A 12770-nucleotide genomic window follows, 5' to 3' on the forward strand; every position below is an offset into this window, starting at 1 on the left:
AGTAGCCCACCACACACAAAGACATTGTCATAGAATTTACGAGATAGACATCAGCCATTCGACAAAATGAAAAACAGGCCATTAAAAAGACGGTATGATGATGCCACTATCTGGCTGGCATGAATTTCAAAGTAACATATTCAACCCACAATTCGAGATAAAGGAGAGATTTCATCTGTTGTCCTACCTTTGCTGTTGATTGCTGCCTCGACGACGTAGCCGGAACAACTTGGGCCACGCTCGAAACAGATTGCACACGACCAGGCATGGCCTACTTGGTAACTGATACGTGGGGGTCCTCTGTTTCGCACGCAATTAGACAATGAAGTAACCCCTGTCTCCTTTCCGTAATGGACCAAAATGCCACCTAGAGACAAAAAATGTAACAGTTTTTCGCGCCTAAAGCATGCAGCTACGGAAATGAGGAAGTTGCCAGGTTCCTAGATTTATTATTAACAGTATCATTTCATTCATTTGGTTTCTTCCAATTCAAGTTGAGCTGTTAACTACTTCGAAATACAAAATAAGTATGATTCAAAATAAATTAAAACTATTTACCTATTGGTTTTTTGTTTGTTTTGGCATCCATCTTTGACCCTTCCTTCGCACCATTCTCCCGCCACAGCTGGTGAGGCCTTGGGCAGAGACAAAAAGGAAAGGGTTGGCACTTGGCACGTGTCAGTAAGAGACAGAAGTTATGTGACTTTTTTTTTGTGTCCAAGAGTTATCTGGTTGTCGATGAAGCTTAGTTTATATAGTATAGAAAAAGATGGCTTGTAATAATTGTGGACTCAAAAAGAGTCTAATCATGTATCCTAAAGCAACTTCGAAAACGGTTTCCTGGTAAATCTTCATGAGGTACCTAAGATGTGACGAATTGTGACGTCAAGGCATTCTCGAAGCTTTAATACTCATTGGTCAAATAAATAGTTTGGAAATAGTATTTCAGAGGATATAAGGCAGAGTCATCTCAACATGAGACGAGTAATAAAATTTATGTCAAAATCTGTAACCCATTTAAATTTCGCCATTTTGTCTTCCACAGTTCCCAGTCAGACATTTAGCTCTACTTGAGGCAGTCGGCTTTAGAAAACCATTAGTTTGGCTGAACAAAAACTAACTACCAGAAAATCCGTCAACTTGAATTTAACGAGACGAAATTATGTTTGAGCGTGAAACCGGTCCACGCAAAGGTTTTTTAAAATAATGAAATTACCCATATTCTCATCCTCTTTATATTTAATTCTAATTTTTACATTGAAATTGCGAATCTTAATCAATGGTGGCTTTAGCGTTCATCCCAAAAAAATTCTTTGCCAGAGGATCGCATGGTTTTTAAGCATCCAAGCCCTGAGGCTTTATGTTTCCGTGGATGAGGAAAACAGGATGTCGTGCTAGGGAAACATCCACCATGTAATTATGATGTCTCATTTTGCACGTTGTTTTCGGGTCACAGCCACTTTCACACCCTCAAAGTTCGCCAGGGCAAGCTTTCAAATTCACTCATATGACAAAACGGCAGGAGGTGAAATAACTTGTCCGCTGTCGGATATTGCCGACACGTTCTACTTCTACTAGGCTGATGAACAAACCCTCCCTGGCGGGCTGTACTAGCTGAAGTGGAGATTGGACCACCTATAATGGATGTGGATTCAGGGTGGCAGCAGGAACAGCCATGGATTGGCTCATCGAAGGCAGGATAAAAAATGATATAATCGTTTCGCGCAAGTGTATTACATCACGTGATATCATCGTAAGATAGCTAGAAACCCAGAATGACACAGCACAATGGAACAGATGGAGGATGATTCCAAACTATTCGCAGTAGGCCACGTCTACTATGAATTTTCAACTTTGCTATGTCTACTGGCGGCTTTTCTTAAATCCCGCAAACGACACTACCATGGAAAAGAACCGATTGATTTAGAAATAGGAGAAATAGTGACCAAGTATTTTGAAGAATCTCGACACCATCTAGTGTCAAGATATAGCAATATTGGTATTTCAAGCGGACGAAAGAAGAAGTTGACGATGAAAATTGTAAATAGAACCTTTCACGTCAAGTGGTTTAATCCAGCCTGACGAACTATCTATAGAAGCAGGTAAATGAAAATAACGTTTACATTCTAACAATCGATGTTGATTTAGATCAGTTTCTAGCTGAGAATTCAGTTGTTAAAATTTGAGTGCCGTTATCATCCATTAGAGGGCAGCATTAAAAATCGAAACCTATTTGTGTAAGGGTAACTAATCTATGCTTTCTCATGGGCACCACTGATTAAGGCATTTCAAATTTCTTCGCGAGCGCGTTGCATTTCCACGTTTTGCACAAATGTGAGGCAAATTTTCTGTCGTGTGATACAAATGATGATAAAGATTTAAATTTATTAGGAACCACAGTGGCAGAACACAAAAGTTTAAATGAACAGAAGTATATGAATTACAGAATACGTACACATTGCCCTTTACATGATACCACCGCACATACCACCTTGACAAAATAATTAGGAAAACTGGAATGCTTTTTGGACTTAAATGTTACGTTAAACCTGATTCACTCATGTCTAAGATTTATGAGTTAGGTTTCGTGTTTTGTATCACGTATGCATACAGTTTCCGCCCGAAATTTGTTTTAAAATACGAACCTGGCTTTAAAACGGGGTGGGAAATATCTCCACAATGATGAATAATAGGAAAAATTTCATGTTTGAGAATAGTACACCATTAAATGGCATTTTGGCAGCCACGTTATCAGGTTTTGACCAATAAATTATGTGCATTCGCTTATTCGAATGTGATGTTCCGGATCTTGCAGTATTTGCTTGGCTAAGTATCTATCACGTTTCATTTTTATGGCCAATGTCTTCGGAACGTCTGGAACGACAGCATCAATTAATCGACAAACCCCAAATACAAAATGCTGAAAAAGCAAAAAGAAATTAATTTATTTGTAAATAAAGCATTGTCTCAAAAATCGGTGAAAATACCTCAAAAATGACAACAAACGCCAATCGAACGACAAGCAGTTTCCAGTAGAATGCTGTCAAATTACCATCCTCATCACGAAAGCTACGGTAGTAGCATGGTTCAATCATTGATCCTAGAAAACGACAAGTTATTAGATCTCCACATAGAAAAATATGTTCTGCTATAATTTAAGAATGCAGTGGAGTACTATAAAACCTTTAGGAGAAATAGCCAGAGTAAAATTGACGTAACCATCCATTGACCACGAGTGCTCGTATTGGTAGAGAATTTTCGGAAGGAACTCGGACGTGAAAGATATTAGGAATGCCTAGAGATTAATTAGTGTACAATAGTTATTGAGTCTGACAGTAAAACCATCGTTTCGAAAGACAATACATTGCTGATGACAGCTAGATGAACGAGAAATTCCAATATTCTTAACCAGATGCCAATGTTTTTAGCCTGGTGTCCTACAGTTCGTCGAGTATTGCATACAAATTTCTGTGCATCTAGCCGTATTTCAACAATATTGTTTAGCAACGCAAAAAGCGGGGCGAGTGGAAAGGCTGCCACGAAGATCGTGATGAAACCAAACTGCATCACTGACACAGAAACGTAAATTTTATCATGAAAATCATTTTTCACGTTTTGATAAAAACTTACCCATTTCAAGGTATTCTTGAAACAAACCAGCATTCTCAACTAGCTGATAATCTGCCTCCCACCTTTTAGATTTGCCTTTATCTTGAGTGAATTCCACCTTGAAAACAAAAATAAAAGCAAGGTCAGTCAAATCAATCAAAACTTCGGTCATGACGGGAAAGCGATTTACCTTTCGATTTTGCCACCAGGCTTGAACTTTTGGCCACAAGATTTCTTGTGCGTTGTTGATGACCTGCTTACCAACCATGATTATGAATAACTGCTGGGAAAGCTCAACTAGACACCCGCCAGCGCTACACTATATCATATACAACAAAAAAATTATTCTAGGACATTAAACAGGTATAACTGAACCTAACCCTAAACCTAATAGCTCATATCTTTACTGTTTTAAAATTTATACCTCTTCATTCCTCAATCCGAATATGTGCAAATAGTTTCCCGGGTAGCCGACGAATCGACCCTTGAAGAAAGCAATGTAAAACGGGGATGCATAGAGGTTGACAAATTGAAAGGCGAAGACCTTGAAAGTTAAATTATCTTCAAACTCGATTTGGGTTCGATGCATTTCTAAACGTGAAAGAAATATTCAAAGTTTAGCTGATGACGTTTGGATTATAACTTATGTAAAATAAAATTGTATAACTCATTCACCCCAGGTGGTGAGTTTGTAGGCCAACTTTTCGTAGAAACGACCTAGAGCCATGATCAGCACTAGATTGACGACGGCACCCGAAAGATTTGCTATAACTTGAGCCTGTGACTTCAAGGTCTCGTGCTGGAAGAGTGGAATTGAGACCACGATCCGGTAGACGATGATGGCGACAATGAAAATAATAACCATGCAAACCTGCCATCAGACAAATTGTTATGCATTTTTCAGCCTCAGCAGCTGGTACATGTAGAAAATTGTAAAAAAGAAAAGTAGGTAGAAAAACAGCTGCCGTACCATCAAGAAAACGAAGCAGACACCGGCCATTATCCGCTTTCGCCTGACTGAATGGGGAAAGGCTGGTTCGGCTATACCAGTCACGGGATTTGTTGCAATAGACGGAGCCTGAAGCAATTTCGCATTTAAAAAGATCAATTAGAAAGAACTACTTCGAGTCCAGATTTCAGTAACATACACAGACTCCACTATTCTCCCTTTTTAACCTTCAATTATTCATTCAACTGACACAGTTTTTGCAATAGAAGTACCTTCAAAGCGAATTCCGGACGAGGGCGTATTTCTTCTCGTTCAACATCTACTACATCCCAACGATGAGCTAGACGGGCGCTGTATCTTTTCCAGTATTCCAAGAACGTGACCGCTATCAAGAAAAGAAAATTCAGCTTTGCTGCAAAGATTTTTTAAAGATTTGCATTGATAAATTATGGTCTTACCCCAAAAAGAGACAAAGATGGCGAAGGCGACCGTTCCCGGATGATCGAAAAGGTAAGATAACTTGGAGTAGGTGCACACGTCACTCAGATCCCACTGATGACATCCTTGGCTCTCTTCGCAAAGCGGACACATGGGGTATTGACCGATGCTACGACATACTTGGCTTGAGGCAGGATCCTCGTCTACAGTTAGCAGACCGTAGACAAAGATCAACACACCAACGATCGATGGTGGAATGAGCCAGCCAGTATAGAAACCTAGCCATGCGAAATAGAAAGCAATTTTCTCGCCAAAGTACTCGCGTACATTATCCAGTGGCTGATACTTGGACCACTTGGACCAGCGTGCCCAGTATCCGTGTAAAATCTGGCGAGGATTCAACTTCTCTTGATCTTCATTTCCATTTACCTTTCGATGAAAACAACCCTAAAATAGTAATGATAGCCAACATGTTATTACATTTAAGTACTCAAAGTCGCAAAACGCAAATGACCTCATGCAGTGGATAAGAGGCTGTATAGACGCCCTCCTTCAACAATCGTTCAATGCCAACTTCGCCTTTACGTCGGTCGCCATATGTTGTCCTGGCTAAAATCTCGTTAACGATTCGGCTACGCTCCGTTGACGTAAAGTAAGACTCGCTATCAAGATTGCCCAACAAACTGTCAAGCGTAATCGATCAGTTAGGTTTGCTTGAATTCATTTGAATAAAAGCTGTTCTTACGTTGCGATTTTCGACCGCCGAAATGGGTAAGTACAGCAAACTTTAGGCGGATCGCCTGGGATTTCCTGTGCAAAACAGTTGGGTAGCCTCAAGGATTTAAAAAGTCTAGCAGACCAATTATCCTCCTCGGCCTTGGCCTGGCACTAAATCAAAACAATGGCGTCGTACCAAATTTAATTCTTTCCTTCTTGAATTCCGTTTGTTTTAATAATTACCAAAATTCTCGCACGAAATCCAAGCTCCTCCGCCCAGTGAGCAAGTAGCTAAAAGAGAGATAAACACACATTTTTCAATTTGATTATTCGCACAAAAGTGTTTGTCGTACCGGAAAAGGGGCGTGCAATTTGATAAATCGGACGTTTGTTCTTTTTCCTTCAGCAAATTCCTGTTTGTAAAAATAAAATAAAAATTTTTATTAATTCAAAAGTTTCTAAAAAAAGCAGGAGTTGGTTTTTAAGATCCTCTATCATCACTTGACACACTTTACGGCATTGTAAAAAAGAAACCCGACAGTACAGAGATTGAGTTGCCAAATTGCTGAGCGTGACTTGTTCTTCGTTTCAATTGCCAAATACCGTCCACTTTTAAAACACGGATTTGAACTTTTCGGCAGGCGAAATTCTAGTGATCACTTGAACAACTCACGATCCACTTTTATCCTTATTAATAACTTAGATTGAAGTACTTTTTAGAATATTCAAAAGAATGGCTTTCTTTCAAAATGAAAGTGATGAAAGGAAAAAGAAGAAAGAAAAAACAAACAAAAAAACAAACCTCTTCGATTTCTATTCCTTGTGACTTGAGTTTATCTATAAATGTTTTTCTGGTGTCTATCTTCCGGTTCTGCTTTGGTGTGTTCTGATGTATTGTTGACGTCAACGGCGTCGGCCGCATTCCACCCTGAAGCGATTTCTCTTCCGGCCGAAAAGGCAAGGGCAACGATGACTGGATTGTTGTGTTGTGATTTCTGCTTCGGCTAGGTGCCAGACTAACTTCTTCATGGACTAGGACATAGTCTATCTTTCTCCGGCCATCGCGGAAATAAGTACCAATTGATTTTGGATGCTTAACTTGTTTACCGTTCCTGGAACATTCGTCTTGTACTTCCGGAAGCGGTTCAACGACAATATGCTGCAAGGCAAAACCATAATATATCGTGAATAAATGTTGAGAACCAGAGGAAGAACAAAAACCACTTGAATAATTTAAAAGAAAATAACAGAATACAAAATAATGGAATAGAAAAGAAAGAAAAAGTAAGGAGCAAATTCTTGGTATCGTTTTATCGTTAAATTTCAATCTGAATGCGTTTTATCGTTAAATTTCAATCTGAATGCGTTTTATCGTTAAATTTCAATCTGAATGCGTTATCAAAAGCTTGAAAGTTTGGCTACCAACACGTTTGCCGAACACCATGTTCACAGCCCAGCAAACGGAAACAGCTGCTTACATTAAATACGGGCAACAAGTTATCGTTTAAAACTATTTTGCCCTCGTGAAAAACAAAAGCGTGTTGTAGCGTAAATCGCCTTCGGCTATTAAAATGTCATTCTTTCACGTCGAACTGCAGTATAAGTCGATTACAAATAAATGTGCCAAAGTTTCGTTATTAGTTCCGAGAAATCGCAGGATTAATTATCAACAGATTAGAAAGCGAGACAGAGGGACCGAAAGAGAGAGAGAGAGAGAAACAGAAATCTATAATGTGTCACCGTGTCTTGGGCATCCTTATGACTCGCACGGTCAAGTCTTCGGGACGTGACTGTCTCCACGTTGTTATCCGATGGGTCCGTCGAGGGATTCAGCCCGTCTCCAGTGTTTGGCGTTAGGCTTGACGCTTGACCCATGTCGTCCTTATACTGTCTCCTGGATTCAAGCCTCCGCCGTACAAACTGTTAGAAGATGGAGCACTAAGTTACATAAAAGAAAATGGACCCGATTTCAACAACAGACAGTAACGTATTGGTCGACAATCCTGTAAAATTCCAAGGTGAAACTGATAAATGTATGGCATCATAACAAAAATTTTTTGCAACGCTCAATCTTGTTCTCTCATCTGTATGCGTTCGTTAAGGTGGCGCCGAGTGAAAGGTAAGGGCCAAGACTAGCATGTTGCTAAAAGTTTCTCTTTCCGATTTGTTAATGTAAGAAAAGAAACAAAAAGGATGCTGGCTGATCATGACCTAGTTGTTCTTTCTAAGTAAAGAAGTCCACATTGACTGGGATCTAATACAAGCTTTCAATTAGTAAACACGTTTTATTACACACCCTATCGAGAGCTGAAATTGGTAATCTTTAAATGGTACACGAAAAGTTTCAACCGACGACCTTCAAGCAGATTTTATTGTTTCCCAGCCATTGATTTAACCATTAAAATTGAATCAAAAGGCTTACCAATCTGGCCAAATTATGGCGACGTTGTTTCATGCACTTTAAGCGCATAGCACTAATGTCACGATGCGTCCCACATGAACGAACAGCCAGAAACTGCACACAGAACACTAGAACGATAGCAACAGCCACCTTGCACGGACGAAGTGCGGGCCGCGTTTGACCAGGGCGGTAAGAGTATTACTGAGGACATCCACAAAAGCGCCACAGGCTCGTTCACTCCGTTCCCATTGTCTTTCTTCCTTTAAATTCATCACTGGTATGTTTCTTTTTTGCTTTTTTGTAAGGAGATGGACCCACTCTAAATTTATTATGTGTCTCACCACTCGCAGCTTCTTTATTTTACTCCTTCATGTCACACATCCATGAAGGTCATAAGGGTTCAACGGTATAGGAAACTACTGTGCACTTAGTATCAATAAGACCACCGAATCTTTTTCTCGGCTTAACCCATATCACGGAAAATAGAATACTCTACCCACACAAACTCGAAGGAATTTTTAGCCTTTTCAAGGACTTGTATACCACATATCAAGGACTCCTACCCTTTTGTCGCATTTACTATTGAATAAGGGAACGACCGCCAAAAAGTATTCCACAAATCTCACGCCTACGCTCTAAAACGTCAACTTCCTAGAAGATGGGGTTTACTTTCCCGCAGTTACACGTTATTCTACGAAGATAAACTTAATTATACAAATCGCATTATTGATTTTCGAACTAAAAATAAACATAATAAGATTTATTAAATTACTATAATAAATAGTATAATTCTTAAGTCATTACGTACCTTAAAAATATCACTCTATCCGGTGCGACTAGATTGGATTCCAGTCAGGATACCAGTTTTCAATTTTCAGTTTTTTGCACTAATTTCCCGAGCGTTGAAGCACCTGGTCAGAAGAGGCTGCTATTATATATGTTTTGATTCTTTTTAACTGTCAAAAACTCAAAATGAGACATGTGATATGGTAAACAATTTTTTGGATTAATAAGTCCTTCATACTCTAATTACAATATTTAAATTGACAGCATGGTCTCAGATTTCTTTTATCCGAACTTGGGAGGAGTCGAGTCTCACATTTTCACTCTCTCACAATGTCTGATAAAGCTCGGGCACAAAGTTGTTGTCATCACTCATTCTTACGGAAACAGGGTCGGTGTACGCTATATGACGAATGGCCTTAAAGTATGAACAAAACATAACTATTTTAAATGTTTCTTCATTTTTGGTAACTTTATTTTACAGGTATATTACCTTCCTGTCAAAACTATGCATGACCAAGTTGTTCTTCCAACTCTTTTTGCTTCCTTGTCCATTTTCCGCAACATTTTCATCAGGGAATGTATTGAAATAGTCCACGGTCATTCTGCATTTTCAACCTTAGCACACGAAGGTATTTTAATAGCAAGATTGTTAGGTCTCAAGGTAATTTACAAATATACATACCTCTAGAAATGAATCGAACTAAAAGACATTTCCCATGTTGATTGTAGGCTGTTTTCACTGATCATTCCTTAAATGGGTTTGCTGATGTATCTGCCATCCTAACAAACAAACTTCTTGAAATCACATTGTCAGGCATTAACCACTGCATATGTGTTTCACATACAGGGTAAATATTGAGTTATTGAGTTACTAAACTCATTTATATTGTTCTTAACATCCTACTCTTCACACCTTCAGGAAGGAAAACACAGTTTTAAGAGCAAAAGTACCTGCTAACTATGTATCAGTGATACCAAATGCAACAGATACAACACTATTTAAACCAGATGTATCAAGAAGGGATAAAGATAAAAGTATGTTGTCTTATAGTTAATACAATCTCAGACAAATTTCTTAAAAATGGCATTTATATTCCAGTAACAATTGTGGCTTTAAGCAGGCTAGTCTACAGAAAAGGTATTGACTTGCTGGCCTCTGTAATTCCTATTATTTGTAAAAAATATCCTAAGGTAATTTCACGCAGTTCTCGCCTCTTACTTTTCGGTATTATGCAAATCGTATACCAGGTTCACTTTCTGATTGGCGGTGACGGGCCTAAGCGGATTGTACTTGAACAAGTTCGGGAAAAAGAAGCTTTACATGAAAGAGTGTCGTTACTTGGGGCACTAGACCAATCTGAAGTACACGAGACGCTGCTGCAAGGTCACATTTTCCTAAATACATCCCTAACCGAAGCCTACTGCATCGCTATCGTGGAAGCTGCAGCATGTGGGTTAGTTTCCACACACACACAAAAAAAATATGTCGATGGCATGACCTAACTGGTAAAACATTCCAGTTTGCAGGTGGTTAGCACTAAAGTCGGTGGTATTCCTGAGGTTCTCCCACCTGACATGATTCGTATGGCTCAGCCCAACGTCAACGGTAAACAAACCTATTTTGCAAATGAAGGCGAAATGACATCTTCATTACCCATTTATTTTTAGCAATCGTTTCAGCTTTGGATGACGCCATCGACTCCCACCTGAAAGGAACTTGTATGTCCCCATCGGCTTGTCATCAATTCATTCATCGCACCTACAACTGGCTCGACATTGCCACGCGGACGCAACTAGTTTACGACAATGTGAAAAAGCAGCAAAATTCTTCGGTTGGAAAATTGTTACGCAGGTACCAGTAAAGCCTACACATATTCAGCTGATAAATTGTGGATTCAAACTAAAGGGCGCTCTTCTATGTTTCCTTATAAGCAGATATCGAACCTGTGGACCCGTCGCTGGGCCTTTTTTCGTTCTGATTTTTACTATATGCCACATACTATTGCAGTTTTTCGAGTGGCTTTATCCGCGTCATTTGATCGACATCGCGCCAGACTATAATGGATGAGAAAAGCGTAAAAGCTACGAACCTTTGCGTCAGAAACAACAAACAAACACCTTAAAGATTCCTACTGCCTTTACCGCTGTGCGGTTGGCGAGAGGATGCTTATAAGGTATTAGACCCGGTGTCGCACCTATATTTAGTCATGCTCGCAAGGTCTCAGTTTTTCTGGATATCGGGCTACAACTACAAAATGCCCGCGAAATTATGTTGTAGCTTGTTATCTACGTGTTTGTCGAAATCCGTGTAACTGAATTGCACTTGATTTTAATAGTAAAAATTTTAATTTGAAAATTGAACATTCCAGTTATAGCGACTACCTTGTGGACAAATAGGGAGCGAAATTGGGCAATATCAAAGACCCTATTTTTACGATTCAATGTTAAAAAGGAAACTAAGCGTCAATCAAGAATTTCCATCATGGATCTCCATTCTTGACACATCAAAAAATTGACCTCGATTCGGTTTGGTTAGCTATCTGGTTCTCGTGTTATTTCTGGTACGAGGAACAAACATGGGGCAGTTGCTCTCCTTTACGTCCTGTCTTTGGGATGTTGCCTGTTTCGGTCGCCCTTACCGGGTGCGCGGTCGTCTGATGCTCAGTCTATTCTCAACAACCTTGTTTCACGCTGTGGAGTATATGTTGAGAGGGGGGAGGGGAGGACGGCAGGGGCAGTCTGTCTGGTCACCTAAGCTTATTTGCCATCATTACAATACTCTAATTTCCCAACTCATGCTCGACGGAGAACAGAACAGATTAACCATATCATGTAATCATTTTTCTTTCAAGTAGAGATTAAGTGTCGCACACGACTGTAACAACAACGACATCAGCCGGAAACAAGTTACTTTCATATTCAAGATGTGAAAAGCCCGATAGTGATCGCTGGATCTCTCAGAATTATAGAAACAAAACAAAAAAGGTGGAGAAGCTCGATCGGTGCCAAGTAGGCAGGAGAAAACTTGCTGCATAAATAGAAACAGTAACAACTTCCGCGATAAACTGTCACGTCTTTTATATGGTTTCTCTATAGATTTCAAACAGTCAACGATGAAGCATATGCATTATCGCAACATGCCTACAATTTAACGAATAGGCGGTGCATCTTACGCAATTGGACAATATAAGGAGGGCGTAAATTATCGATTAAAAATCATGCAACCGCATCTGATTCGAAACCTGTTCTAAAAGATTATGAGAATGAAGGGGTTTAGTAGAGGATTTTTACCAGATATGGGCAACAACCCAATGGGTGCCCGTCTGTGCGTGAGTGTCTATGTCTGAGTGTACGTATGCCTTGCATGTGTGTGTGTGTGTGTGTGTGTGTTGCTGGGCATTTTCAGTTAGAAAATGTTCTAAATTTAACCCCGCTCCAAAGTTGGGAGCGACTGCGTTTTAAACATAGGCCCCACCAAATCAAGCTGCATGCCCCCCTCTCTCCCTCCGTGTTTCGTTCTCTGACGCGATGCTTTAAAACAAACCATGTTGTTGGTTTGTGTATCAACTATTACATTTTTAGAACTTATTTGCGGTTTGAAATAACGTTTAGACAACAGACGGCCAACCGTAGAACCGAAGAGAATTTGACAACCGGTTCTAAGCTGTGTGCTTGCTGGACAATAGTTTCAAGCATTCAGCACAAGATTTCGAGTGGAGATGTAGAAATCAAGATTACGTAAACTCTAGCGGTTGTAGGAGCGTAGGATGGAGTGGTCTCTCCTAATGTAAACGAATGAAATCTAGAAACCTAAATATTTTTGAAAATGGCGCCAGAAGACAAAAAACAACGGATCACAGAAAATGGAAG

At 39.7% G+C, this 12770-nt stretch overlaps 3 protein-coding genes and 1 long non-coding RNA gene across 13 annotated transcripts in view; 2 read left to right on the forward strand and 2 right to left on the reverse strand.

Moving 5' to 3' along the window:
• The window catches only part of LOC116919110 (potassium voltage-gated channel subfamily H member 6), an 88152-nt gene extending 87714 nt beyond the window's left edge, over positions 1-438 (reverse strand). The window contains exon 1 of the mRNA XM_045171403.1: positions 188-438. The gene's annotated coding sequence lies outside the window, so the exon portion shown is untranslated. The remainder of the gene's footprint in view (positions 1-187) is intronic.
• A 69-nt stretch (positions 439-507) lies between these two features.
• LOC116919129 lies at positions 508-4279 on the forward strand. 3 transcript variants are annotated; one of them, XR_006644469.1, is made up of 7 exons: positions 509-984; positions 1046-1413; positions 1477-2102; positions 3429-3582; positions 3641-3751; positions 3819-3972; positions 4068-4279. It is a non-coding gene; the product is annotated as an uncharacterized LOC116919129 (long non-coding RNA). The 3 variants fall into 3 exon arrangements; XR_006644470.1 differs by having other exon boundaries at positions 1046-1193; positions 1293-2102; XR_006644468.1 differs by having other exon boundaries at positions 508-984; positions 1046-2102.
• Positions 2366-9063, reverse strand: LOC116919124 (anoctamin-7). Of its 7 annotated transcripts, none has more exons than XM_032925006.2 (19): positions 8923-9063; positions 7454-7633; positions 6821-6872; positions 6516-6761; positions 6067-6126; positions 5957-6004; positions 5742-5884; positions 5511-5679; positions 5017-5443; positions 4831-4943; positions 4580-4687; positions 4285-4480; positions 4034-4200; positions 3800-3928; positions 3631-3727; positions 3364-3569; positions 3184-3295; positions 2988-3100; positions 2366-2920 (listed from the first exon to the last, which is right to left on the reverse strand). In XM_032925006.2, exons 2-19 carry the CDS (start codon positions 7465-7467, stop codon positions 2771-2773), a joined length of 2550 nt encoding a protein of 849 aa, XP_032780897.1. In that variant the 5' UTR covers positions 7468-7633; positions 8923-9063; the 3' UTR covers positions 2366-2770. The 7 variants fall into 7 exon arrangements, with proteins under 7 accessions (XP_032780897.1, XP_032780892.2, XP_032780893.1 ...); XM_032925001.2 differs by lacking the exon at positions 8923-9063 and adding an exon at positions 8136-8312 and having other exon boundaries at positions 6516-6757; XM_032925002.2 differs by having other exon boundaries at positions 6516-6872.
• LOC116919127 (phosphatidylinositol N-acetylglucosaminyltransferase subunit A) lies at positions 8969-11256 on the forward strand. 2 transcript variants are annotated; one of them, XM_032925010.2, is made up of 10 exons: positions 8969-9103; positions 9165-9321; positions 9382-9561; positions 9630-9748; positions 9820-9935; positions 10000-10091; positions 10149-10354; positions 10421-10506; positions 10569-10752; positions 10836-11256. In XM_032925010.2, exons 1-10 carry the CDS (start codon positions 9087-9089, stop codon positions 10966-10968), a joined length of 1290 nt encoding a protein of 429 aa, XP_032780901.2. In that variant the 5' UTR covers positions 8969-9086; the 3' UTR covers positions 10969-11256. The 2 variants fall into 2 exon arrangements, with proteins under 2 accessions (XP_032780901.2, XP_032780902.2); XM_032925011.2 differs by having other exon boundaries at positions 9165-9288.
• Positions 11257-12770: the final 1514 nt, after the last annotated feature.

This window comes from Daphnia magna, linkage group LG3 (assembly GCF_020631705.1).
Source record: "Daphnia magna isolate NIES linkage group LG3, ASM2063170v1.1, whole genome shotgun sequence".
In the NCBI taxonomy this organism is placed as follows: domain Eukaryota; kingdom Metazoa; phylum Arthropoda; class Branchiopoda; order Diplostraca; family Daphniidae; genus Daphnia; species Daphnia magna.

Excerpts from the sequence above, each read along its gene's own strand:
- LOC116919127 (XM_032925010.2), top strand. Across the intron at positions 10,092-10,148 it reads TTTGTAAAAAATATCCTAAG|GTTCACTTTCTGATTGGCGG; the intron begins GTAATTTCACGC and ends ATCGTATACCAG. Across the intron at positions 10,753-10,835 it reads GTTGGAAAATTGTTACGCAG|ATATCGAACCTGTGGACCCG; the intron begins GTACCAGTAAAG and ends CCTTATAAGCAG.
- LOC116919124 (XM_032925000.2), bottom strand. The coding sequence starts at position 8,183 with ATGCGCTTAAAGTGCATGAAACAACGTCGCCATAATTTGGCCAGATTG. Across the intron at positions 4,944-5,016 it reads CATCTTTGTCTCTTTTTGGG|CGGTCACGTTCTTGGAATAC; the intron begins GTAAGACCATAA and ends TTTTCTTGATAG. Across the intron at positions 3,570-3,630 it reads TCAAGAATACCTTGAAATGG|TGATGCAGTTTGGTTTCATC; the intron begins GTAAGTTTTTAT and ends TTTCTGTGTCAG.